General features: G+C 35.6%; 1 protein-coding gene across 13 annotated transcripts in view; it reads right to left on the bottom strand.

Annotated features, from left to right (window-relative positions):
- Positions 1 to 930: 930 nt before the first annotated feature.
- Positions 931 to 27838, bottom strand: part of TCERG1 (transcription elongation regulator 1) — a 59842-nt gene continuing 32934 nt past the window's right edge. For 4 of the 13 annotated variants that reach the window (XM_033406852.2, XM_033406851.2, XM_033406850.2 and 1 more), the window contains 13 exons: positions 26729 to 26785; positions 26294 to 26360; positions 25165 to 25215; positions 23655 to 23790; positions 22748 to 22837; positions 16994 to 17112; positions 12280 to 12430; positions 7966 to 8130; positions 7522 to 7704; positions 5377 to 5556; positions 4612 to 4695; positions 3204 to 3304; positions 931 to 2008 (listed from right to left, as the gene is read on the bottom strand). In XM_033406852.2, the coding sequence (XP_033262743.1) occupies positions 1807 to 2008; positions 3204 to 3304; positions 4612 to 4695; positions 5377 to 5556; positions 7522 to 7704; positions 7966 to 8130; positions 12280 to 12430; positions 16994 to 17112; positions 22748 to 22837; positions 23655 to 23790; positions 25165 to 25215; positions 26294 to 26360; positions 26729 to 26785 (1586 nt within the window). In that variant the 3' untranslated portion in view covers positions 931 to 1806. Of the gene's footprint in view, positions 2009 to 2287; positions 2382 to 3203; positions 3305 to 4611; positions 4696 to 5343; positions 5557 to 7521; positions 7705 to 7965; positions 8131 to 12279; positions 12431 to 16993; positions 17113 to 22747; positions 22838 to 23654; positions 23791 to 25164; positions 25216 to 26293; positions 26361 to 26728; positions 26786 to 27838 lie in introns of those variants that run through there. The other 9 variants (XM_004280398.3, XM_004280397.4, XM_049708037.1 and 6 more) reach the window with 5 other exon arrangements.

Raw genomic sequence — 27838 nt, forward strand, 5'->3', positions numbered from 1 at the left:
CTATGGTGAGAAATGGAACATAGTGAGTATGCAAACAATATATGTGGAATTCAGAATAACAAAATAAAGCATTCTAGAAACTTCACCTTTGTAGGACAGTCCTATTCTATAATAGCTGTGTTCCTTTGGGCACACATTTTGTTTCACTTCTGACAAGCTTCAAAATCACTCAATGGATTTATTAAAAAAAAATCCTGTTAATTACCAATTTTATAGGTTAGACTTCAGTCAGATAACCCACTCCAGGTTTCTACATATAGAACCCACATCATCTCTGTGGTGCTTCATCATATATTTAAGCTAAGCACTAAGTCACAGAGATATGACTGTATTTTTGTATGTGTGTGATGCATGTCTGGGTCCATACGCATACAACAAATACAAATATCGTTGTCGCTTTTTTTAGGTTTTGTTGCAATCATAGCAGGTGTGAGGTAACAGGGAAAACAATTTATCCTGTTAACATATATTTTTCTTAAACATTTTATTTATGTGGTAACTCAAACTAGAAATCTATGAAGGAATGAAATAGAGGGATCTTTTTAAACTGGGGAGGTAAAGCTAGAAAGAGCACTTGGGAATCAAAGGTAAGTTTCACAGTATGATGTGCATGACACATTGAAAGGAGTCCAAAAAGGCATTCATCATCAATATGTTAATATAAAAGACAAAAACAAGAAAACAGACAAAAATCAGCATCTTCTTGCTATGAAGCAATAAGATACTGCTAAGAGACTGAGCACCAAAATGGTTCTTCAAACTCCTTCCCTTTTATGATGCAGGCAATTTATTATATTCAAGCCTTTTAAAATGATGAGATTTTCAAAATTTAAACTTTCTTTGTGCCAAATTACATTTGCTGCTGCTTTTAAGAACAGGTTTAAAAGAAGTATTTATAAATTATATAACAATAATCATATACAATCCATGTATATAAAAAGGGTTGGTTTATTGTAGTTCAAATACATAAACTGAACATTCAAACATCTTAAAATTAAACTTTAGAAACAAAAATTTAACATTCAAATAGGAGTACAGTTTACAGGGAACACCCAAGAAAGGTAATTTGTTGTCTAATCCAGAATATTGATAAAGATCACTTAATGGTGAATAAAATGTTTTTAACCAGCAGTCCTAGTCTGGTCAACATGTTAGTTATGACCGTGGTTCCATACCTGAGAAGAAATTACTAAATAAATCTTCTCTTAGGCTAAACAACAAGACTTGGCCTATAATTCAAAGGGGATAATCAAAGCACATAAGTGAACAAATAAAACTAAAGTGTTCTTTAGAGACAAAGGTAAAAGTATGTCCATTATAATAATCTTAGCCTCTGGAAGATAAGAATTCAATTTTCAGTGTTTTGTCTTTTACCCGCTTTAAAAAACAAAATCAAAACAAAACAAACCCCAACTTAGGTTTTTTTGGAGTCTGTGGTATCTGCATCTTGCAAGTTCAAACCACAAATGCTCTTACGTCTTGCATGTATTATAACACTGCTAGAAAGAACGTCACCAAAAGTCACTGACTTCCACACCTCATAAAAGGATAATTTTTTAGCTTCAAGATTTTAGATTTACTAGAGACAGCCTATATTTGAGTATGCAAGTCAGTCATGCCACACAAAGAAAAGCATAAATATTTCCAAAGTGTTCTCTGTTCAGAAACTGTTCACGGATGCTTCTCCTTCTGTTCATCAGGTGGTTTTGCAATAGTTTGACTAATGCACATACATGTAAAAACCTGAAAATTGGCTCATGCAAGCGTTTTGAATTAACAGACACCCCTGTGGAAGAGTATTCAGAATTATTTTGTTGATCGTCTTGTGGGCTCTGATGCTGTGGGAGGTGGGGGTGGACCCCGGCGATCCAGGTCATCCACATATGCCACAATCAGTTTGCGCCTCTCCTCTGGCACACAGTCTAGTACTAGATACCGTTTGTCATTCTGCAAAATTTTTTCTACATCTTTCAGGTGCTGATCAGATTCCTGGATTAGCTTTTTGGATCTGAAATAAGAAAAGAAGTCCAAGAATTACTGACTGCTGTTCATAGGTCTTTCAGAAATGAGCTGGAAATGTCCATCTAGTTCCTAATTGTGTTTCCATTTTTTTTTTTTTTTTTTTTTTTTAAGAAAAATTCACTGCAGTGGTCACCTTTGTAAGTCGCCTCAGCAAAGACTCCAAGGAGTGAAAGGGCCTCAGAAGCTGAATTACCCTCCCACCCCTACTGGTGGTCCCTCCAGATCAGGGCTGAGGGTGGGTGGGTAAATCTTGCCCGTGCTGTACCTGTTCTGTGGATGAACAGAGGACTTCAGTCTGCGGGGCTGCCAATCCCAGCATCTTTCACAAGCTTTCACTTTCACATCTTTCACTAAATTAACTATAAAAATGTAGAAAGAAGTCTTACTTCACATCTAATTTAAAAGCCCAAGCTGATGCAAAACATTAAGGATCCTGACCAAAAAATCCAATCACAAAATACCTAAAAACCACACCCTCAGCACTATCTATCCTCCCGTGCACATACCCTTCATTAAGATATTTCAAATTTTTCTCTTAAAAGAAGAAAAGCTGGAGCATGAAACAAAAATGGTTTCCTGCATACTGATTGCTAAGCAATGTAAAATTGTTCTCCCGATGACAACTTGCTGGGGGTGGGGAACTACTGGGTATGTTACAGAGAAAATTTGTTTTAAAGCTCTGATTTTATAATTTAAAGTTTTAATTTAAAAGTATCCAGCAAACTGCTTTCCTCTGAGAAAAAATGTTTTTGCTGAGCTCAAATAAGATGATTTCAAGCTTTAGAATGAACACTGAATAGTCTTCAGAGGAGGCAAAGATAATTGATAGTGAAAGATTTTTTTTTTTAAGTCTCTTCATGAAATACAATTCTTATATATTTGGAAATACTTCTAAAAAAGCAGTGAAGTGAAAACAAAAGTATATTTAAAAACTGGATGGGTGGGTAACACAAAATAAGAATTAACATCTGGGCCCTTTCTTTGAAAAAAAAAGAGAAAAAAGAAAGAAAAAAGGTAAGGGTAGATATGGGCTGTATTCAATCTTTGATAAAGTTGCCTTCTTCTTATTCCTAAAAATTAATAATGTCAACATGTGTGTGAATGCAAAGTATGCTTTGGCCATCAGAGTAAGGACTAGTAAAGACAATGACTGCTGATATGAAACATTCCATTGCACACACCTATATGTTATAAATTTGGTCTCTTTCAAAAGCGTCCTGAAGTCAGCTTTGGCTGTGATGTATTTGTCTCTGATGTATTCTTCAAACTCTCTTTGTTTTTTCTGCAAAAAGACAATAAGATTAGGGGGGAAAATTCTACTAATTCCAAAATTAGTATCAATTATTTATTAAACAAGTAACCTGTAAGTCACGACATAAAATAATTCAAAAGAGAAAGGAAATAAGGTATGTTTTATCCATGTAACATTCATTAAAAAGGAAAATCTGCAGTGTACATTTTTAAGGGAAAAAGCAAGAATGAGAAACCATATAATATATCAGTAGTAGCTAAAACTTCAGGGCTTGCTATGTGCTACACTGTGCTGAGGGTTTTATAAGATATCTCCTTTACCCTTCATAACAACCTCAAGGGGTAGACACTCTTAAAAATAAGGAAATTAAGGGTTAAATGTGCATTCCTAAAGACTGTATTTATATCTTCAAGCACAAAAATAATGTGGCATAATTTATAAGATAATGCTCAGAACTTTAAAGTTCAACTGAGCGTTTAGCTCAGTAAGGGAGCTTGGTAAGGGAATAGCAAAGTATAAACGCTGAGCTTTAAAAAAAAAAAAAAGACCTTATTATCAATTCTAAAAATCAGAAAAGTTAGAGACTGAGACTGGTTCTCTCAGCTATCCATCTACCACTCTTTTCCAACCACGTATATTTTGCGGTCCACACATCTAAAATTCCACCTAATGGAGTAGGAGGGGGAAGAATATTAGATCATGGGCTATTTGGACTCTAGACCTAGAGAAACCAACCAGGACAGAATGATGGGAAGAAGGAACATATGAAGGCTGAGGGACAAAATGGACTGGAATAAGCTACACTTTCCTTGACATCATTCACTATTTCAGACCCTTGGTGAGTTCTCCTACACAGGAGCCAGAGTGCACCAGAAGAGAGCTCAGCTTCTACAAACCTCACACATCTGAGGCTCCCCTACTCCAAAGTCTCTGGAGCATATAAGAACTAGAGATCATGTTATGTTTTTCTGCTAGCGTGGCTGTAAGAGTCAAGCACTTTGATAGCCTGGTACCAACTGCCAGGCTGAATAAAATCTATCTAGTGGGACCTGACTATACAATAAATAAAAACTATAGCTTCATTAGTCTCTTAGAAGATCCCAAAACACAGGCTTAACCCCAAGGATTAAATTTTTAAAGTTCCTCTTGTGCTGTCTTGTTAATATACTGTACAAGAAAGAAAATATAAACTTGAAATTCAGATTTATTTCTCATACACTTAAAAGTTATTCACTTAAAACCATCAACTTCCTTTCAGTCAAGATATTAATGCTGCTGATTAAGCACCCAATTAATATTTATAAACTGAAAGCAAATCTCAGACAAAATTTTCTTACCCTGTCACTGGAGGAGAACTTAATGCACCGAGGATCTTCCTTAATGATTTTTTTTACTTCTTTCCACGTGGATGTTAAGGTAATCTTTGAAAGACAAGTGAATAAAAAACATAAATAGAACTCACTTTTATCGAGGGGATCAAACTGCAGCACATATGGTACATAACATTACACTGACCTGCAATCTCTTGTAATGCCCAAGCATAACTGGACTAAGTTAGGGACAGGGAAGCAGCTTTAATGCAATTTCTTTTTGTTGGCTTGCCACAAGAGTTATGTTCATGGCCATACTTTCAAGATGACCTAAGACAATCACCTGCAAACCCTGTATCTCCATGGGCAACATCGTAACTTCTGAAGAAACCATCACCAAAGAGAGATCAGATAATAGGAGAAAAACCTGAACAGAGGGTACAAACTGCCAAACAAGAGGGCCACAGTACCAAATTGAAAGTGGAGCAAAAGAAGGAATCTATTAACTCTATCATCAGGAAGCATCAATGATCACACACAGCTAAGGACATATGGAATTACATATACGAACTTAAAAACTGCAAAAGGAAGTAACTTCTAAACAGTGAAAGTACCATCAACATTTTACTTAAGCAAACAAACAAAAAAATCAGAGAAGAAAGTGTCATAAAAGCCATGAACTCCAGTAATGGGTCTAAAGAGAATGACATTAAAAGTCATATCAATGTTTTACTTTGGGAATTATTAACAAAGATTCACCTAGATTAAAGTAGAAAAGTAAGAGCCGCTTACTGCAGAAGTTTCATCCAAAAGTTGCCTAAAGTGCTCCCTCTTCTTTTTGGTAAGTGCTTCAATGTGTTCATTAAAAAGCTTCTCTTTCTCCTCTCTTTCCAACAAGGATCCAGATTCCCAGCGGTGATCTTTCCGAAGAGTCCTCCGAGTATCAGACCAGGACACATCTGAAGAACGTACCTAAAAATAGAGAATGGTATCTATCACCAAACAGACTTACCTTTTCATTATTTCATCAATAAAAGACTCATTTATTTGGTTTAGGAACAATACACTTAATAAAAGAAGTTTCTGATGACTCCATCTTAGTCAAGCAGTCACTGAACATCTACTTCTTTAAGCCAGAAATCTCACCTCCCAGAGCTCACCTAAGTTATGTAGTATGGGTTTAGAGGTAGCAAGGATGAAGAGAAGATATCTCCCATCAACCATGGTCCCTAAGAACTTTAAGTACCTAGGTACCTACTGAACATCTTACCAACTTCTGTTAGTAGTAGAAATGGATATAAATAAAAGAGGAAATATACCATCTCACAGCACAAGCAGCTCACCAGATAAAAAAATTTTTTCTTGAGCTCAATCTGGGACTTAACAACATTTATCAAGTGCCTAAAACCATGTCAGGTGAACACTGAACTTGGCACTGGGAATACTAAATAAATAACACAGTTATGTCTTCCTTCAAAGGGCTTACTTTTTGTAGGGAAGATAAAGAACTGCACTAACATGTAATAAGTGCTGCAATGGCATATGCTGAGCACAAGTTTGGTAAATGGCAACAGTGAGATCAAATCTGCCCAGATGGGTCAGGATCAGCCTTACAGAGAGATACTTGAGTGTGCTCCTCAAGAATGACAAAGTTTGCCACTGTGGTGGGAAATTTAAAAGCATTATAGGGCTTCCCTGGTGGCGCAGTGGTTGAGAGTCCGCCTGCTGATGCAGGGGACACGGGTTCGTGCCCCGGTCCAGGAAGATCCCACATGCCACGGAGCGGCTGGGCCCGTGAGCCATGGCCGCTGAGCCTGCGCATCCAGAGCCTGTGCTCCGCAACGGGAGAGGCCACAACAGTGAGAGGCCCGCGTACCGCAAAAAATAATAATAATAATAAAAAAATAAAAACATTATAGGTGGAGGGATTGGCATGTGTAATGGTAGCATTCATTAAACTAAGTATGGTTCATTAAAGGTAAGTTCAGCAAGGCTACAGCTTAGGGGGCAAGAGAGGAAACCAGAGGATAAGGTAATATGAAGGTAGGGAGTCAAGGAATGAACAGTTTCTTATATTATGCTAAGGAGACTGCATTTGAAATGTAGGGAACTTCCAGAAACAGGGAGGACCTTTACCTTCTTCAAGTAACAGGGAGAGTGACAAAATCATCAGATTTGCTTTTTACAAAGACTTCTGTGATTGCAATAAAGAGGATGAATTTGGGGGAAGCAGAGGCAGAGACAGAAAACAAGAAACAACTGTAATTGCCCAGAAAACAGAAAAAAGTCATTGAAAACAGATCAGCAGAAGCAAGGGAAGAAATCAGAAGCAACAGGAGTGATGAGAAGAGCTTTCTTGAAAGAAAGAAAAGAAACAGGAGGAGAGACAGTGACGAAGAGAAGAAGAAAAAACAAATAGAACAGCAGAGTGGTCTGGGGGCATTCGGTGTAGGGACAAAAAACCCTACCTACCTCAACAACCCTGGATAATACAGGAGGATTTTCAAAAAAAATCCCAGGGGTCAGTAAACCTCCAGTCCTACATTCCATACCATCTACGCGTACAATAACTGATCATCACAATGATGACCCAAATCATCTAAAGATGAACTCATGTTCAGCACACTTTATTACTATGACATGCAAGTGTGTGATGATTTAAGATGACTTCATCAAGGATAATTTTTTAAAAAGCTTTGAGACTAAAAGACCATGAATTTTTATACAAAACATCAAACCTCTGAAAATTTTAAATAACTAGGGTTTTCCTATTCTAATGGTGTTAATACCAAGTACTCAATTTTAAAATACTTCATAGGTAACTTACTAAATTATATCTCTGAGTCAATTTAAAGAATATTAAAATGTCCACTAATAAGGTAATGTAATAGATTTCTAACATCCAGTACTTCAGAGAAAAAAGCAAAAGAGTAATACCATATCAGACAGAAGAGCCTTGAAATTCTGGATAGCTTCTTCTCGTTTGTGCTGTTCTCTCTCTCGATCTATTTCTTTTGTTTGTTCTGAACGAGCCTTCTGCACCTCTCTTTCTCTTTCTCGGAGGCTTGCTTCAATGCGGGCTTGCCTTTCAAGCTCCTTTTCTTTTTCTGAGTCTAAATTCTGTAAAAGTGAAATTACATTAACCTTCTTACTAACTCCATCAAAATATGCCTCCACAGAATAACTAGTTGGCCAAATACAAAATTTCAAACCTAGTTTTTAACCAATATACCTAAATACTCATTTCAAAGTCAACTACTAGAGAGTATTAGGAATACCAACAAGAAAAATTCTAAACCCAAAACAGTAGCAAATGGCTTTACACTGCAATTAAGAATTTTACTATTCCATGGTTACTATATGAGTAAACACAATGGTTACCTTGGCTATTTTTTCAATGTACTGTTTGAAAAGGTCTTCTCTCATTGATGAACTATCCACTGCTTTGTAACGTGGATCACTTTCTACTTTGTCTTTTACTTTGCTCCATCGAGACTGACTGTCCAAGTGATGATTAGATAATAGTTCAAAGAAATCTGATTTTATCTGTATTTCAAAACAGGTGTGAGGTGGGAGGAAAACAATATGCCGTAAGAAATTCCTCATATATAAATGTTTACAACTAGAAAAAAAGTTCACTTACCTTAAAGATGAGAATAACTTTTTTAATGCAGTTAGAGCAGAATTTTAGTAAAAAAGAATATCAGAATTGCTCTTTTATGATAAATATAAAAACCAATACACATATAGGCTCTCATTTAAAATCTACCAAATTCAAAATAAATCATATCCTTCAATGAAATTATTCAAATATAGAAATAACTTTTTAGGTTGTTTATAACTTCTGATCTCAGAACTGTCATGTTTTTATGAAGAATATGAATTTGCCATAAGATTCAGGCTTATGAACTAATGGCAAAAATACTTTAACATCAAGATAGCAAGAATATTTTAAAAAGCAGATGAATAAAACTGTTTGTTAAAATTAATAGGGGAATTTAGAAACAGTTGAGCACAAAGAGCAAGTTTTATTCATTACAAATCTGAAACTATACTGTCAAATGTGTAAAAACAAACAAAAAATAAACTTTTATATTTTATTTTTAAAAAAGAGCAATGTTTTTTACCTTTATATATAAGGAAATTATAGAATTTCTATGGTCATAATTAGTCATTTCTAAAAAAAACACTATATTCAGATTTCCTGTGCTCTTTAGCCATTAAACATGTATGCCTTCACCAGAATATGTGTCAATGAAATTAACGTTCTTAACAAATCAAGTACCAAGCTAGTAACATTATACTAAAGGTATTAAATAATATTAACCTTTTAGTGTCAACGTATACAATACTTAGAACGTCTCTTCCAAATTCTTAAAACTGGAAAAATTTGTTAGAATTGTTAAAAATTTTACTTTAATAAGAGAAAAATTTTACTTTAATAATATTTTTATAAGAATAAACAAGGCATTTGTTTTTATGCACTTTGAGGATCTCTTCTAAAATTCAGTCTCATTTAAATTATTATGTACTGCTACCAGGGAAGACATCCGAGGTAGCTAAAGTCATTTCAACAGAGGATTCCGAACAGGTCAAGAACCTCTCCTCCCCATAGGAATTAAACATGCTGCCTTCCTACCTGACCAAGGGAATGAGAAATTAGAAATGGAATCAGAATTTCTGTGTGGGCACAAAATAAATGAATCATTCCTTCTGCCTATTCCAACCCTCTCACTTCTCGCTGTAACCTCATTTCTCCTAATAGAGGATTAAAAGGGAGGTAGATGTCCTTTCTAGAAAACACTTATAAGGTTATAAAAAACAGAGCTTCTGCATTAGAGAACTTTTTAAAATATGAGCTATTCAGCTGTGGATTTCTTCACTCACCTAACTTGGCTCTTGACTGTTAGGATTAATGAGAAATAACTCATAAGCCCAATATTTCTAGATGGCAATAAAGAAACTATACTTGAGGTAGCGATGTAACACAACTTTTCTGTTCATCTGTCTAACTTTGTATCTGACACAATGAACACCAAATTCCCAGATGCATGGGATAACTAGAAGGCAAAATTTACGTTAAATAAAACATGTAAGCTGCATCAAATAGGAATCTTTCTAAGCCATAAGAATTCACATTAACTTAAAAATATTTCAAACATTAGACATGAAGCCTATAAATAATTATCATATAGTTTAAAAAATATATGATGTATAAACAAAGTGAACTTTAAATAAAATTTAACTTCTTTCACTGTGGATATTACCATGACAGGCTACAAATGGCTTACTGAAGCTTTTTTTTTTTTGAAGCTGCTTTTTATATGAGAAGAATTATTTAACAACTGCATAAATGTCAATTTCCATTAGCAACAATTCAAGGTCCTACTGTCCATATTTTCTTCTCTCCAAAAATGGAAGTACCTTACCAACTAAGCTGTTTAGTTAAAAAGGGAGAAATAGTTTCCTCAGCCAAATGTACTGAAACAAAAATTGCTCAGCAGCTAATTCAAAAGAGAGGGAAGAGAGAAAAATGCCAACTTCATAAGAGGATTAACTCCATTATATGCAACTTCAAATCTGTTGTTCCAAAAAATAAATTATTTGAAACACAATTTAATAAAAATTGGTTATAATAATAAATTATAATCAAATAAACAAAAACTAGAGGGTAGCTACTTTGGTAAACAAAATAATCCAGTAAAACAGCTTTGGGGGCATTTTTTATAAAACTACCAGTGAAAAGCTACATGAAAATGATGATTGCACCCTTTAGCTTGAAAATGCCTACTAAAGGGAAAAAAGGATTTCACCAAAAGTCAATGCCCTTCACAGGTTTTTGACTCAGCAAGTAATTACCTTTAAATTTTTACTATTCAGCTATTGATTCAACTGTCTCAATGTTACAAAGACCAGTTAAGAATCTTAAGAACAAAGAAACTCCAATATACCAGTTTATTATTCAATTACACACAGCTAAAATGCCATTTTTAAAAAACGTACTGCCAATATACTTCATAAGAATAAATACACAGTGAAAGTCATGAAGTGATAAAACTTCACTAACCAGATACTTCTCAAAATGTAAGTATAAAAAGTACATTTAAACCTTTATAAAGATTTCTGCTTTCATAAGCTAGTAATTGATTTTGCATTCTTTAAACTGGCTGAGAAAGTTTTACTTCGGTAATTTCCTTTTTTTTCAATGTAATAGTATAAAGATAAACCTTTAATTTAGAGAATTCAAATTTTACAATCAAAAGAAAGTAAAGCTGAATATATTAAGTTCATTTAGATGTAATGTCTATTTAATTTCTTATTTTAATTAACACATCCTGGGCACAACTCTCATTACTTCATAAGGAAAAAGACTAAAAAAAATGTAATGTACCGGAACTGTGGGAGGCTAAAGTGACCACACAGAGAGATATCAATTCTTTCCTCACTAGAGAATCCCATAATACTTTGCATAGCAGTGACTGACAGCTGTCAGACCAAACTGATTGACAGGCCACACAGCACAAAACTGTAAAGTCTACCCACTTGTTATAAAACAGAATACATAAAATAATTACCAAAAAAAGTGTTCAGAAAAAGAACATTAGTTACAAATGCAAAGAGAAAAACATTCAATTTGTTTAAAAGCAATCATACAGTATCAATCATTTATTTACTTGGTTTTCTTTAAAAAAAATAGGTTCTTACTAAAAGTCAAAAGTAGCAAACAATTCATTGACATGATTCTAATTCAACAGTCAAAATGTTTATGCAGAGCTCAACCTTGCACATTTCCTCTGAGAAGCATAATCATTTACCAAAGACAGTCAACAGTGAAATAATTCTCGAAAAATCTACCTTGAAGCATAATAAATCAGATAATCAGGAAATTTCAGTTATTTCTGACAAAGTTATTTCACCTAATACTGTTGCTATTTTCAATGAAAGAGGCTTCCTCCCAATAAGATTGGTGTTACTTCCGTAACAACATTTCTTAATAGAATCTGTAATATTTTAACTTTCTAGAATAAGAGGCAATTTTAAATGTCAAGAATGATAAAGCTTCAGAGGTTCTTCTTCTCTATTCACAAAGCACACAGGGTCACTAAGGACAGTGGCTGCATGTTTTGATGGTTTATGCACCACTGGTGCCACCTCCCTACCAGTCTGCCTCCTCAGTGGTGAGCTCCTCTCCACTCCTGACACCACTGTCAAATGACATTTGGAATTCATTAATCTTTAATAGCTGACCTTTAATTCTGATAAGCAATAATTCATATGTAAGCTATGTTTACTAAAAGATTAGAAAGTCACCAAAATGCTATCTTTTAGAGGGCAAAAAATATAAAGAAGCTTTTTGAAAAACTTAAATGTTACTACCTATAAAGAACCTTGAAATCTTAGCAGGTAGGCACCACTGAATAGATAGGCCTAATAACCACTTCTGGGTTTATTGGGCATCCTAGTATTAATAAAATTTAAAGAAAATCTATGCAGCTTAGTGACACTACTAAAATGTATGCATTATTGAAGTGAAGTGATAATATAAACAACTGTAAAAGTTAACTTAAAAAGCTAAACAATAAATGTGGGTCCTGTTGTGTATGCCCATGAATGAGATTAGAAACGCAGCCCCAGTTCAGTCCCTTCCCATTCACACTCCCATCAATCACACCACTGGAACTAAAACCATCTTACCTTCTCACCTCTGGTCTTCGAATCTTCTTTCTCTTTTTTCCTTGCAGCTGCCACAAATTCATTAAACAAGGCTTCTCGATCTTTCATCTTTTCAATTGCTTTGAATCTTGAATCTTTAGCATGCTTGGCTGCAAATTCACTAAAAGTAGCTCTGTAACAAAATGGCAAGTGTGCTAACTTTGGTAGAGCTTTTTCTACTTGCAGAAAGGTATAGCAGACGATACCATCTTCCCAGTAAGAATATGTGCCAACAAGACAATGAGTCCCAAATCTGCCTACAGAAAGGAGTGAAAGGGCTAAAGAGTGAAAATGTGGTTAGAGATCTGTATACTATCAGCATAGTGTTAGGGGGATAGACATCTGAGAGCAAAGAATTTGTGTACTTCAAGAGACTTAAAGAGTCCATCTATTTCCACCCTAAGATGAGGCTGAATTCTTGCTTCCATCCATGGTGGAGTAACTCTTATTGAATTAGCTCTCCTTCCATAAGCAACTATAAATCCAGACAAAATATATGAGGCAATTGATTTCAAGCAGTGGACAACAGGTAGAGTAAGACTGAGGTAAGAAGCCCCGTGGCACTGTGCCTCAGGACAATTTCCCAAAATGCAAAGAGGTAGAGTCCAAGCAGAGTACAGTGGTCCCAATGAGCTAGAAGCAGCAGAGATCAGAGTTTCGGTGCTAAAATGGCAGAGGAATAAGCTATAGAAAGAGGGTACTACCCCAGAAGAATACAATTTCGAAATCCCTCATGAATAAGTAGATAGCCAAGGCCAAGCTATAAAACAGCAGAAAGACCACTCCCGGTACCAAACTGCTACATGCTTAAGAGCAAAAAAGAGATACCAGATACTGAGTAGTGCTGGAAAAAGAACAATATTAAGACAACAAAGCCCACAAAAGATCCACAAGGGAGACAAAGTCGGAAGTTTGACAAAAACTCCTTCCATTTTCTGAGATCCATACTAACAAAGCAGAAACTCAAACCTAAAATTAAAGTGACTGGCCTGTAACTGGCCTGCTAAAATAAGAATACACACTCTTGAGAGAAAGATAACAGATTCAAGTCTCTACCTATTATCCACAATTTCCAATATTCAATTAAAAATCACTAAACATACAAAGAAACATGGGATCCATATGAAAAAATATTTTTAAGCCAATAGAAATTATCCCAGGATGCCCAGATGTTGTTTTAGGTACAGACAAATCCTTTAAAACTATTATAATTGGGCTTCCCTGGTGGCGCAGTGGTTGAGAGTCTGCCTGCCGATGCAGGGGACGCAGGTTCGTGCCCCTGGTCCGGGAGGATCCCATGTGCCGCAGAGCGGCTGGGCCCGTGAGCCATGGCCGCTGAGCCTGTGCGTCCGGAGCCTGTGCTCCGCAACGAAAGAGGCCACAACAGTGAGAGGCCCGTGTACCGCAAAAAAAAAAAAAAAAAAAAACTATTATAATTATATTGGAAGAATTAAAAAATATGTTCAAAGACATGATCTTAATGGATGAACAATTAGGGAGTTCCAGCAGAGATATAGAAAGTTAAGGTCTATGAGGGCTAATGAAACTAAGTATTAAAAAATTTCTTCATGAATAAAAGGCATTTATAATGCTTTCATATATTTGAATATATTTCACCTTACATAATAAGAATTCACTCTTATAATAAACACTCCCATATTTAGCACATTTTTAGAGGTGAAAAATAAAGCTTACTTTCCCCTATAAAACTACTTATCTCAATTCAAAAATAAAACACCTCCGCTTAGGTATTAACTTTAATTATCAAGAAAAAACTGGCTGGTTAACTTTAGAATTTGGAGTTTAAAACATCAACTGAAGAATAGGCGTACTACTCACTGCTAACATTTGCTATTTTTTTTTTATAAATTTATTTTATTTATTTATTTTTGGCTGTGTTGGCTGCTGTGCGCGGGCTTTCTCTAGTTGTGGCAAGCAGGGGGGCTACTCTTCGTTGCGGTGCACGGGCTTCCCACTGCGGTGGCTTCCCCTGTTGCGGAGCACAGGCTCTAGGCACACGGGCCTCAGTAGTTGCGGCACGTGGGCTCAGTAGTTGTGGCCCGCGGGCTCCAGAGCGCAGGCTCAGCAGTTGTGGCGCACGGGCCCAGCCGCTCCGCAGCATGTGGAATCCTCCCGGACCAGGGCTCGAACCCGTGTCCCCTGCACTAGCAGGTGGACTCTCAACCACAGCGCCACCGGGGAAGCCCTAACATTTGCTATTTTTAAGCTTTGCTAACCAAAGCCAGATTCTAACAATCTTTTTATATGCAACTGGTATTACTCAAAATATCTAACTTCATTAATTCAACATTTTTAACAAAAGGATACATTGCAAAACTGGGTATGTAACCACACATATACATACAATGGATATGTAACCATAATAAAATTATATGGTAAAATAAAAATGCATACCCCAGAAAAGGGATAATATGTAGTCCATTAAATCTATTTTCTTTTCATGATAAATTAAGTATACCTTGCTTTATAATTTTAAGACAAAAAAAGCAATTATTACTATGATTAAATAAACTTTTTAAAATGTAAAATCAATGTATAAAAGTGAGAATTCAATTATTTTATACATACTTATATTATTTAGAATAGGTTAAAAAATATGTAAAATATATCTATTTTTTTTACCAGAAGAGACTAAAATGAAGTTTTAGCATTAGATTCCCATACAGATGTTTTCATATGACTCATCTTTTAATTCCAAAAATGCTATTTTATAACAGACAAGGTAGAGAATCTTTTGCAGGAAAAAAGTGAGGTGGATAGTTGGTTGGTGGTAGGGGATGGGAAAGAGTATAGTGACTCGCAGTTGACCATAGGAGGTATACCTGAAATTTCCATTAGAAAAGAAAAAAGACATAGAAGAAACAGGCACTAAAGTTAGGTAATTCTCCCCAGCCATTCCTTCCCTTGGAATAAACTCCAGTGCTTTATATCTATGAACTGTACTGAAGAACAGTTAGTGGTCTTTTCCCAATTCAAAGTAGCTCTATGGACGGTATTTTCTCAACTTTAAGTTTTTCCTCTTTGTTTTCTACTACTTACTAAAATTGGTCCTAATCTCTATGCTAGTATTAAAATGCATCAACTTAGCAATACAGCACAATGCCCCAAGTGCTAAGACTTCCAGTTATGTGCCTGATGGTTTTACTTTCTGAAATAACCTGCATAGTAAAGATCACTTCAACAATTCTATCTGCCCCATAAGAATATCAGTAGGGTACTGTGATACAGCAAGACTTAATTTGTCAAATCCACAAAAGAGAAATCTCACTGGAGTCTCAATTATTCCCAGACCCATAAAGGGTTTTTATAGATATATTTTGCTGAATCATTTGAAAATAACCTGTAGACATCATGAGACTCCATCTATAAACATTTCAGCATACATCTCCTGAGGCTAAATACTTTTTCTTCCATAACCACAATATCCAAGAAAATTACTAATCTCTAATATTATATAATACCAATTCATGTTCCAATTTCCTCAACTGCCTTCCAAAACGTCTTTTATAACCCAGTTGCAATTGCATTGACCCATGAACTTACCCTTTTGATTAAGAAAAAGCCCAAGACCCCCTGGAAAGTCTGAAACTCTGTTAACTTCTGAAGAATATTACATTCTTTATGGTCACAAATACTCAGCTTGCTTTTATGAAATCTGTATTAATAACACCATTAAGTGTCCCATCATTTTTCAAATATACACTTCTGAAAAAGTGTACCAAATACACTTTTCCAAACAACAATACTCTTCCCTGTCTCCACTGACAAAAGTAACTGTTTAAACAAGATAAACTTTTATAAAAAGTGCCATTTAACCCAGAGACTCCATGATTCTACCCGATAGTTTTAGAGATTCTCCATGTTCTTGTATACTCAAAGCAACTTAATATCTCTACAAGAAAGTGATTCTCCCTGTCTTGACTATTCTGTGTAATACTGGAACCCAGCTGAAATCCCATTCACTCAGGGAAGTTACCTAATTTGCATATATCTTACTTTCCTTATCTGTAAAATAGGTAGGATATGAGCACCTAAATCACACTGGTTGTTTTGAAGACTGAATGAGATAATATACATACACATATGCATGTACTTTAACTGCATATATGTGTAAGTTCATACATCTATCTAAAATATCCAATAACTGATGCCATTATTATTATAATGCTAAGCACGTAAGTTTAAAATGTCTCCTTTTCTTTAGCCCTTTACATATATTCAATATATATTAACAATTAAATGAAAATGTCAGACAAGACAATAATCTAGACACTTCGAAATTTTTGAAATGAAAGGTCCTTCACCACTTCAATCAAAATGTTCCCACTCCGCAATTCATTATGTATAAAACTTAAAGAAGACAGGGACAGATTTTTAATCATTTACCAGTTTCCAGAGAAGGAAACTTATTCTCAGAGGGAAGCTTTTAAAACAAAGGTACCCTTTCTTGAAAACCAATGCCTCACAGAGCACCAGGGATTCCCTCCAAAGAACCAAGATTCTTAGAAAGGCAGAAACCAATAATGAAACAAGAAGTTCTTCATGTCCAGAAGTCCAAAAGAAGTCCAAAAGATGTGTGTGTGTGTGCATGTGTGTACACACACATATATATATTCAACTGATCTAGGAGAAAATATATACATACTTCGATATTTGATAGTAATAAACCATATACCTTGGATTAAATTTTGCTTCTTCCATCATTTTTTTGAAATCTTCCTTGGCTTGCATTATTTTGTTTTTCTTTTCCCTGCGTTCTTCCTCTGCCCTGGTCTTTACATACTGATCAAATACCTATTACAAAAATAAACCAATTTGACAAGTTAGTCTTTCATATAGGTAATCTAAATACCAAAGTGTAGAATCTTTGCTTCTCTCTCTTTTTTTTTTTTGCGGTATGCGGGCCTCTCACCCCTGTGGCCCCTCCCGCTGCAGAGCACAGGCTCCGGACACGCAGGCTCAGTGGCCACACGGGCCACAGGCCCAGCCACTCCGCAGCATGTGGGATCCTCCCGGACCGGGGCACGAACCCGCGCCCCCCTGCATCAGCAGGCAGATTCCCAACCACTGCGCCACCAGGGAAGCCCCCGCTTCTCTTTAAGACATAATTATTTTCACCCAGAATGTAATCTTGCTTTACACATATTCTATATATTTTTTCCCACTTAATAATGTATAGTCAAGATGATGAACTTTTGAAGTCACAAACCAGTAAGAACAGAGAAATGTGGAAAAAAGAAACAGCAACTCTGGAAGCTGAAAAGCACATGGAGAGGTGATAAAGGATTTGGCAGACACAAGAAAGCTGGCCCTAAACCAGCAGTCAAGAAAACAAAGTAACCAATTTTGTAAATTAGAGAATCCTCAAACAGCTCCAGAATTGATAGCACCAGATACCCATGAAGTGAGGATAGGGTAATGCTACAATAAAGCTTTTTAAGAAGCAGTTTAACCACTAGATCCTCGTTGCCAACTTTATGTATCTGGGGCACTGCCACTCCTGAAACTCAGTAAGGCAAGGGGTTATTCTCTAGAGTAAGGGTTACCAAATCGCAATCTGCTAGCCAAATCTGGCCTGTTGCCTCTTTCTTTACAGCACAAGAATAGTTTTGATATTTTTATATGGTTGGGGAAAGTAAGAGAAAACTTCATGATACACGAAAATTAAATGAAATTTAAATTTCAGTGTCCATAGAGCTTTATTTGAACACAGTCATGCTCATTCCTTTACGTAAATCTGTGGGTCTTCTCACACTACAACAGTAGAGTTACACAATCATGACGGAGACCACGTGGCCCACAAAACCTAAAATATTTATTATCTAACCCTTTATGTTAAAAATTTGCTGACCCTTGCTCTAAAAGGCAAAACACTCTCTCTGGTCTGGGGGAACATAAATTAAGAATGAGGCGTACCAGATTGAGAAAACAGGGAATTAAGCAGTTACTTACCACATATCAAGACACAGTTCTTTCAGAACCAATGCAGCAAGAGCAAGGAGACTAAAAGTCCTTATCCAGGATCTAACCAGCCTAAAAATTACTTGCTCTGCAGGATCGCAACAAACTAGCCTAAATCACCTTACAGTGGGGTGGCGGGGGGGGGGGTTTCAACCTCAGCACTTTTGACATTTTGGACCAGATCATGTTCAGCAGCATCGCTGGCCAAAAGATGCCAGCAGCACTCCCTCAGTTGTGACAAACAAAAATGTCCCCTAGGGCAAAAATGCCCTGGTTGAGAATCACTGTTCTACAGTAAAGCCAACAATCATGAGAGCCCACCCAGATGCTAAGAGTGCCCAAATAGCACCTTAGTGCCTTGTTCTTAATCATCAGCAGTTAGGGTCCACAAAAACATCTAAGGATACTCTCCAACATGAAAAAAAGAGACCAAGACACAGAAAACTTAGGGGAAAGAGAGACTATACAGGAAAATGAAAAATAAGAAAAAAATCCTAAACTATATCATAAAATTAAGACATTGCAACCATGAAACAAGAAAACTCAACAAAAAAAGAACTCCTAAAGCATGACAAAGAAAATAAAAAATCTAACTGAAGGGTTACTAGACAATAAAGTTGAGAAAATCATCCAGAAAGTTTTTTAAAAAGACAGAGATAGAAAACAAGAGAGAAAAGATACGAAACTCTGAGGACCAGCCCAGAGCACAAATGCTCTGGCCCAGAATGGAAAAATAAAGCAGCTGGAAGGAAATCAAAAAAGCAATGCAAGAAAATCTAAGAACTGAAAGATAAAAGTTTCTACATTGGAAGGGCCACCAAGTGCCTAGCACAAAGGGCCCTTCCACCAGCCATACACAATCACCATGAAATTTCAGAACACTGAAGGCTAAGAGAAGATCCTACATGTTACAGAAAAAATAAGAAGGTCCACATACAAGGGAACAAGTAATAAACAGAAGTTCCAAAAATAACAGTGAAAACTATATGCAGAGCAATGCCTTCAAAATCCTGAAGGAACAAGATTTCCAACTTCAAATTCCTTAGCAAGCCAAACAATTCCAAATAAGGGTACAATAAAAGTGTTTTCAAATATATAAGGCCTCAAAAATTTATTGCCCATGCACATTCTCTCAGGAAGCTACTACAGAGAATGCATTAAAAGAGAGTAAACCAAGAAAGAAACGACATACAATGCAGGAGACAGGTAAACTTCCCCCTCCACAAAAAAAGAGAGATGAAGGAAATCCCCAGGATGATGATCAAGAGCTGTCATCCTCAAAAATGACAGCTGTACATCAGGTGTTGAGGGCAACCAGTCCAGACTGAAGAAAGTCAGAAGGCTCTGAAAGAAATGTCTTCTGGAAGATAAAACACTCTAATATTTTTCCAAACATATCTTAAAGAACTCTGTGGCTCCTTAAAAATGTGCATGCACGTCTTGGAAAAAGGTAAAACAGAAGAAGTTTTTTTTTTTTTAATACTTAAGACCTTGGGTTCGATCCCTGATCAGGGAACTAGATCCCACACGCATGCCACAACTAAGGAGCCTCCCTGCCACAACAAAGACCCAGTGCAACCAAACAAACAAATAAATAAATAAACACTTCAGACCTCTTTCCAGGTAAGTTCATATATATCCACAAATCTTTAAAAGCTATATAGAAATGTATACAATTATCTCAGCAGTCCCCTGCTAGGCATGTAGGTCATTTTCAAAACCTTCTAAATATAGCACTGTAGTAGCTCATGAAAGTATCTGCAGGCTAACAGAAGTGGGGAAGAGTGTTGTTTCCAACCCCTCTCCTATCTCAGTATATAGTTCTTACTTGTAAAAGTACTAAATTATAAATAAAAGCCAAGTGAATTTATATTAAGTTTCCTTTCAGAAGCTGGAAAAAACTTCATATCCTCTCCTCTAGGATATCCCACACCAAGGTTAGGATTCACTCTCTGAGATGAACATCTCATAGAAAATTAGAAATTCTGGTATGCTTCCAAGTTTCTCCTAATTATTTGTGCCATGCCTCCCAATACAATCGGCTTTACGTTCCCTCATTCCTTACACTCCAGTTTTAAAAAAAGATTTCTACTCAAAAAGTATGAGAACCTTTGAGTTTTTATTTAAAACAGAATAATGCTTGATACTTTTTCTCTTTTTAACTGTAACTCTATTAAGGAGTTAATAATACCACCAGCTTATAAAATGCCTTCAAAATTAAAAAAGAATTTTAGTTCTCAATATGCACTTGTAATTTAACTCAGAAACTGCAACACTCAGTGCCATGAAGAGTAAAAGTCATAAAAGTTTTAAAGTTGTCTTCAGGGATATTCAGGTTAAAGCACTGTTCCAGGCACCACATACAGAGCAATCAACAAAACAAAGTTCCTGCCCTCTGTGGTAGGAAAAGACAGATGGTTAAGATAATTTTAGATAGAATTCTGAGTGCTACAAAGAAAGTAAAGAAGGCAAAGAGACAGGTTAATCAGAAGGCACCTGGTCAAGTATCTGAATGTAATGATTTAGTCAGCTATGCAAGCACCTAGGGGAAGAACATTCCAGGAAAAGGGACTAATAAGTACCAGAATATGCCTGTATTGGCCAAGGCATATCAAGGCCAGCGTGGCTAGAATAAATGAACATAAAAAAAGAGGCTTGAGAAGTATGCAGACATGAGTGTATGTAGAATCTTATAGGTCATGAAAAAGAGTTTCAATTTTATCCTAAATGAAATAGTATGCAATGCACATTTTTTAAGCAAGGGAACAGTGCCTTAATTTGTCAAACTTTAAAATTAGTCTGGCTGCTGTGTGGAAAAAGAACTTGACTACAGAGGAGAGCAAGAATGGAAGGAGGCAAGGAGATCAATTAGGGGCCACACAGATGACCATGGTACCTTGAATTAGGGTATAGCAAGGGAAATGGTAAATAAGAGGTAAATAAATGGTAAATAATTTAGAAAAGGTTTTGGAGGTAGATTTTGCTGATAAGACTTGAAATGCACAGTGGGGAAAAGTAAAGAATCAAGCTAATTTATAGGTTTTGATAGGGCCATCAACTGAGGTGAAAATGAGACCATCACAAATAGTTTAAAATAAAAAAGACTACAGTGCATGAAACACAGATGCAAGTACATATGGAAAGTCATGTCTTCCTATTATGAGTCTAAAATACATGTTTGGTACACTGTAAATTTCATCTCTTCATAAAATGTCTATGATTAGACCTACATGCATAATGGTACAAACTGTGCAGAGAATTATTACAACCATTAAACTATAAATATGGAAGATGGACACTACTTCTACCAAATGAAATTGTGTAGCTCAACAGCACTATAGCAAGTGGTTTGACATACTCACCATTTTACAGAAATGACTGTCAGGGTGGTCCAGGTAATTCAGGAATTATATAAGTTGGAAGTGTGCAACACTTTAGAGGAAGCAGCAATCACTATGAGATGGTATGTGTCACTGAATCATCGTGGAAATAAATGGCAGCTCAGTAACAAGTTAACTCTAGTTCTTATAATTCTTATTAGTTCAGTAGAGACCTTGAAGCGTCCATTATTACTCTAAGTTTACGATGAAAAGACATTTTAACAGTTGCCACTTAATAGATGTGGAATTTGTGTGGGTAGCATGTGTGAGATAAAAACACGCTGAGTCTTGTCTATCTACAATACAGACACATATATATGTATATGTATATTAGCACATAACAGTTGGGAAGGCTCAAGTGTTCAACAATGGGCCTATCAGCTGGAAATGATTGGAGGTAGGTTTTATTCCTTTTTACTCATCTGTATTTTGCTATTTTTCTACATTAAATTTGCATCATTTGACCAGTAAAAACTAAGTTAATAAATGCATGTGAAATGACCCTGAAACCTTGGTATAACATCAGTATGTATGAAGCATAAGGACAAAATGTGCATGAGGCAAAGCCATGTCCACAATGGCAAAAGAATCCAAGTATTTCTGAGGCAGAAATGTCCACACAAAGGATCACTATGTTCTAAGGTATGAAACTGTTCTTAAAGTACTATGTTAGAAAAATAAAGGATCGTACTTTATTCCTTACAATTTAAAAAATATACTGGGGACTTCCCTGGTGGCGCAGTGGTTAAGAATCCGCCTGCCAATGCAGGGGACATGGGTTTGAGCCCTGGTCCGGGAAGATCCCACATGCCATGGAGCACCGAGGCCCATGCGCCACAACTACTGAGCCTGTGCTCTAGAGCCCACGTGCCACAACTACTGAGCCTGCGTGCCACAACTAGTGAAGCCTGCGTGCCTAGAGCCCGTGCTCCACAACAAGAGAAGCCACCACAATGAGAAGCCGGTGCACCGCAACAAAGACCCAAAACAGCCATAAATAAATAAATAAATTTATATTAATTAATTAATTTAAAAAATTGTGCTGGCAAGGGATATACATTACTTAAATACTGTTATTTTCCTTTTACCTGTTTTCTCTCTTTTGGATTAAGCAATAAGTACCGAGGATCAAAAACTATCTTGTGTAACTCCTTCTCCCATGTTGAAAAAGCAGACACCTTTAAAATAAAAAAATGTATTGCCTCATAATTAAGTTGGCTCTAAAAACAGAAAGGTCATATAATTTTGCTTGAAATCTACAGGACATCTGCTTAAAAAGGACACATAATAAAAGCCATACTGCCGTTTCCATCACTAATAAATGACAAGCAGTGGGAGGCTAGCAATAGCACACTTCCACACTAATTGGCTCTGAACATTTCTATATTATATAGAAATAACACACACTTAATTACTCATTAAAATAACCACTACTGTGTGACATTTTAAAAATCAGTACATCAGAAAAAGCCTTGAAGATTTGCATTTTGATTTCCCAAGCTTGCTCCAACCTTGTGAACAATGTTGGGATTTAAAGTTGAACAATTTTACTTACTCAAATGAATCTGTGAATATAATCAAAAGGTTGAAATCCCTTCTCAATTAAGCTTCATTAACAGTAATATCATAAAGTACCAGTTCTCCTTTAACCAAAAGCCATTCGGTAGATATTAAAAGAATCACATACACCTTACCTATTCCGTGTAGTCCGCCATTCTGTAATGTTAATATTCGTCTTATATTACTCACCAAAATTTAATGACCCAATAAATGTTAAATGTTATTTGTACTTAAAAGGACAATAAAATGGCATCTAGTTAAACATGATATCATTAGCCAGGAAAAAGGCTGTTTGAAAGAGTACAGTGATTTGACAGGCTTCCCTTATCCGCCCCCCACAACATGAGCACTAACCTTAGATTTGACCTTTTAGCAAGACATATTTATATTACTTATACAAAACAGAAATATCTCCCCCAAAGATTGTTTTCTGACCCCTCTCTCTAGCAGCATGTCCTTGAACTGCTTCATTCGGGCCTCCAGAGGGACAATGGCCCTTTCTCGGGCAGCTTTAATTTCAGCTTCCATGGCAGCTTCTTTCTCTGAATCAATGTCTTTATTATCGTCTCTCCTATAAAAAAGAAAATATAGGCATCAACTGACAAAATATTAATAAGGAATCTTATTAAAATCTTAAAATCACTGGAATATCCAAGACTCACTACTGAGCAGCATATTTTTGGCAAAAAAGAATTATATTGAGGGTTTCAAATAAACTCTAAGGGATAAGCAACTTTCACTAAAATAATAATAATAAAGTTACAATGAGCTTCTAATGATGTTACAGTGGCTGCATTGTTAGGAATGAAAAATACCTTTAATGTGCTGTCTCTCCCTGACACTAGCTGATACACAAAATGAACTACCTTACTTAAAAACAAAAACAAAAAACTTATCTAATATTGCATTAAAACTCTATGTGTTAGAATCAAACAGCACAGAATATAGTTTTTAGTTCTTGAAATGATATAGGAAAAACAATATTTTCCAAAATGTTTTACATTATAAATGCATACAATTTTTAATCTAATAAAAATTGGTATAAGTCTTAGTAATCTCAAATATTTATTTTGAAAATAAAATATCTGCAAACCTGGCCAAGTGGATATGTGAGATATATACCTTACCTACCTGACATTTTTTTTACTCACTTTCTGGGTGATAAGTTGAGATTTAAGTTGAAGGACAGGTCCCAGAGAGCAACATAGGCCCCGGAGTAGTTAGGTGGAATTAGAACTGTTCATCAATGACTAAACTACTTCTTGTTTCTCCAAAAATGCACCTCAGGGCTAAGGGCAACCCTGCTGCTGTACGGTACTCAAGTGAGATTGTAAACATGAAATTGAGTCAACTCTCAAACCTCTGCCCTATGAAGAAGGACCATTCATGTGAATAATCAAAAAAAGTAATTCAGTAACATTCAGGTGTGTTTAAGCAGATCTTCCTTCTTAAATTCGATCTGCTAAGTATAAAAATAAAATTGGTTCATATTTCCTGCATAAACTTAAGAGAATTAGGAAAACAGAACATCAGGAAATTCAAAAGCATGCTATATAGGAAAATGAAGGTAGCCCAGGAGATGAATGGAACTAATAAGGCCAGCCCACAAATATAGTGAGAGGTAACTGGCAATTTAGGGAATGAATCAAAAATAGAAGATATAGTCCGTGACCTGCAGGAACTTAGCGAGATAGTCTGTGACCTAAGATATGCACAAAACAAACAGGTAAAAGCAATTTGCCAAACAATATACCCTCTTATAATAATTCACTTAACTATTTAAATAAAGAGTTAAAAGACATCCAAGAAATACAACTAATGAAAACAAATAACCTTTATAGAATTATACTAAATGAAAATGTCACAATACAAACTATCACTATCTATCTCAATAAAAGAAATAAAGAAAAACTAAGCCAGGAAAAATAGGCTTTTAGCTTTGTACCTAAATAGAGAAGCTCGGGCAATCCACATAAAGGACTTCTTTGACATTCTCCTGATAAAAGCAGTTAAAAACCTTACAGAGTTGTCTATAAGAACAAACAATTAAAAACAACCTAAAAGTTTAACATTGTAGGAACATCCAAAATTATGGTACATAAACAGAATGAATACAGTCATTTATAATAATTAAGAAAACAAACATCTTAGTCTACATTTTTTAAAAAAAGAACACAAATTCAGTTGATTACAACCAATAAAAATACTTATACATTTGGTCAAGAACTAAAAAAGTCAACTGTAAAAATTCAAACAGCTGTTGTTACTGTGGTCAATTATGAGTGACTCTTTAATATCTTACTTTCTCTAACATTGTTGCCAATAAAGAAAATTTTTTAAAAAAGAACCACCCTTGACAGGGGTTGTCTTACTGATTTCTTTGCCGTAATTTGGCTGCATTCAATCTGTCCTTTTCAGATAAGGACTATGATAAACCAGTCCATAGTAACGTCTTCAAACTTTCCTTTTTGCTGCTAAATAATGGTCCCATGCCTCCCCGGCCCATACACAAACACCTTCTACCCCACCCTTTCACCCCCCATAGTTAGTAACATTCATTTTACCAAGCACTGGTCAAGCTAATACTTCCACTTATACCACTCTCTTTCTCTCAGAGCACTTTCTAATAAGCTTATGGGTTCCCTCCAAGTAATGACCACGGACACAAGGACTAGTGAAGTGACCAGTATATAAAAAGAGAGAGAAATCTGGGTCTACATTTATCAGATTTTTGGAATGGTATCTGTTGGGGTCTACATTAAGGAGGTAACATTTTTATAAAATTCAGGCATAATGAATGTCTGAAAATAATTTATCAACTAACTCCTAAAATGTCATTTGACTTCATAATACATATTTAAATAACCAAATCTTTTGCACATCTAGCAACAGAAGGGACACCATTTCTACATCCTGAAGCAAAGCTTTTTAATAACAGGCCTAAAGAGAGCAATCATGACTTCTGTCTCCTAACACACACATTACCTGTCCCAATCATGAACTGACTGCACCTAATCACAGCTTTTAAAAGGTAAAAATCTACCTAAATTACATAAACAGTAAGTATTACTTACTTCCGTTTTTTGGCTTTAACAGGTTCATCTTCATTCATTTCTTCCATTAATTCTTGTTCTTCTTTAACTATAAGAAAATTTAATTAAACTATCAGAATAAAAATAAGCAAGCAGGGGCTTCCCTGGTGGCGCAGTGGTTGAGAGTCCACCTGCCGATGCAGGGGATACGGGTTCATGCCCTGGTCCGGGAGGATCCCATATGCCAGGGAGCGGCTGGGCCCGTGAGCCATGGCCACTGAGTCTGCGTGTCCGGAGCCTGTGCTCCGCAACGGGAGAGGCCACAGCAGTGAGAGGCCCACGTGCCGGAAAAAATAAAATAAAATAAAATCAGTAAGCAAAAATTTAAATATTTAGGTATGAATCCTTCCACTAACCACTACTGGAACACTGGTGTTAGCAGCATTTTTTTAAAGCTGCAACTTATAGTTCACTCACTTGCGCTCATAGAGAACTGCCACTTTTGGATGGACAGCATTGTCGGGGTTGGGTGCCCTGGCAAAAAAAAACATTTCAAATATTATGAATAGTATATGCACATGGTACACAATCTTTTCTTTTAAAAAATTACTGTTTATATATCTATCTCATAACACTTCTTTATAAAACATTAAACAAAGCATGATAATTCTAAACCTCCTCTATTCATCTTCCCTTTACATTAAATCTTTGATTCATTTTGAAATCTTTATTAACACATGTATTTATCAAATAAATGAATCAAATCCTTGTATCTTCTGCACCGGGTAGATGAAGTTTCACTAATTTGGAAATCACTAGTAAGCAGAAAATGTTAGTACCACGTATACATAATCTACGAAGATTTCTCAATTATTATTAAATGACATACCAGGATTTGTTTCAATTGAATTATTAAATGATTCATTTATCATGCTTCTATACTACACAAGGGGGTTCTTTAAAAACACAACCATATCAATACAATGGCAAATTACCAATAAAACACATGCAATAAAAATATGTACAAATATTTCTATTTATTATATATCATATATACTGAAATGCTATCTGAACATAAAGTAGATTAAAAGATTATCTCTTAATAAGGTGCAGGAGTCTCCCTAGTCTCAGGAATAAGGCTTACCTTCCCTATATTTCATCAAGTTTAAAAGACCTTTGCATTTTTATTTTACAAAACTTTAGTAAACTTTATTTTAAAAATACTCTGTACAGTTTGATTATTTCAAAATATATATTACTAATCACAAAAGGTGCTAAAAGGCTCACTGAGGAGCATTTTAATAAGCATGGAGCAAGCATGAGCAGTACCTACATATCTTGGACTGACAACCCTGAAAAGGACAAGAAGTTAAAAAAATATATATAATATTTTACAAAACATAATTTTACCCAAATTCTCTATTTTTTAAATTATTGAACTCAACCTAGAAGAGCAGTCTATTTTCCATTTCTCAAATATTCCTTTTCTTATATTCCTTGAAAACAGAGAGGATTTCTAAGTTGCCTCACATTTTCCATAAAAATATTAAAAGAATATTAAAATTAGAGGGTAACTCCTAATTTAAA

This window comes from Orcinus orca, chromosome 3, assembly GCF_937001465.1.
Source record: "Orcinus orca chromosome 3, mOrcOrc1.1, whole genome shotgun sequence".
Lineage (NCBI taxonomy): Eukaryota > Metazoa > Chordata > Mammalia > Artiodactyla > Delphinidae > Orcinus > Orcinus orca.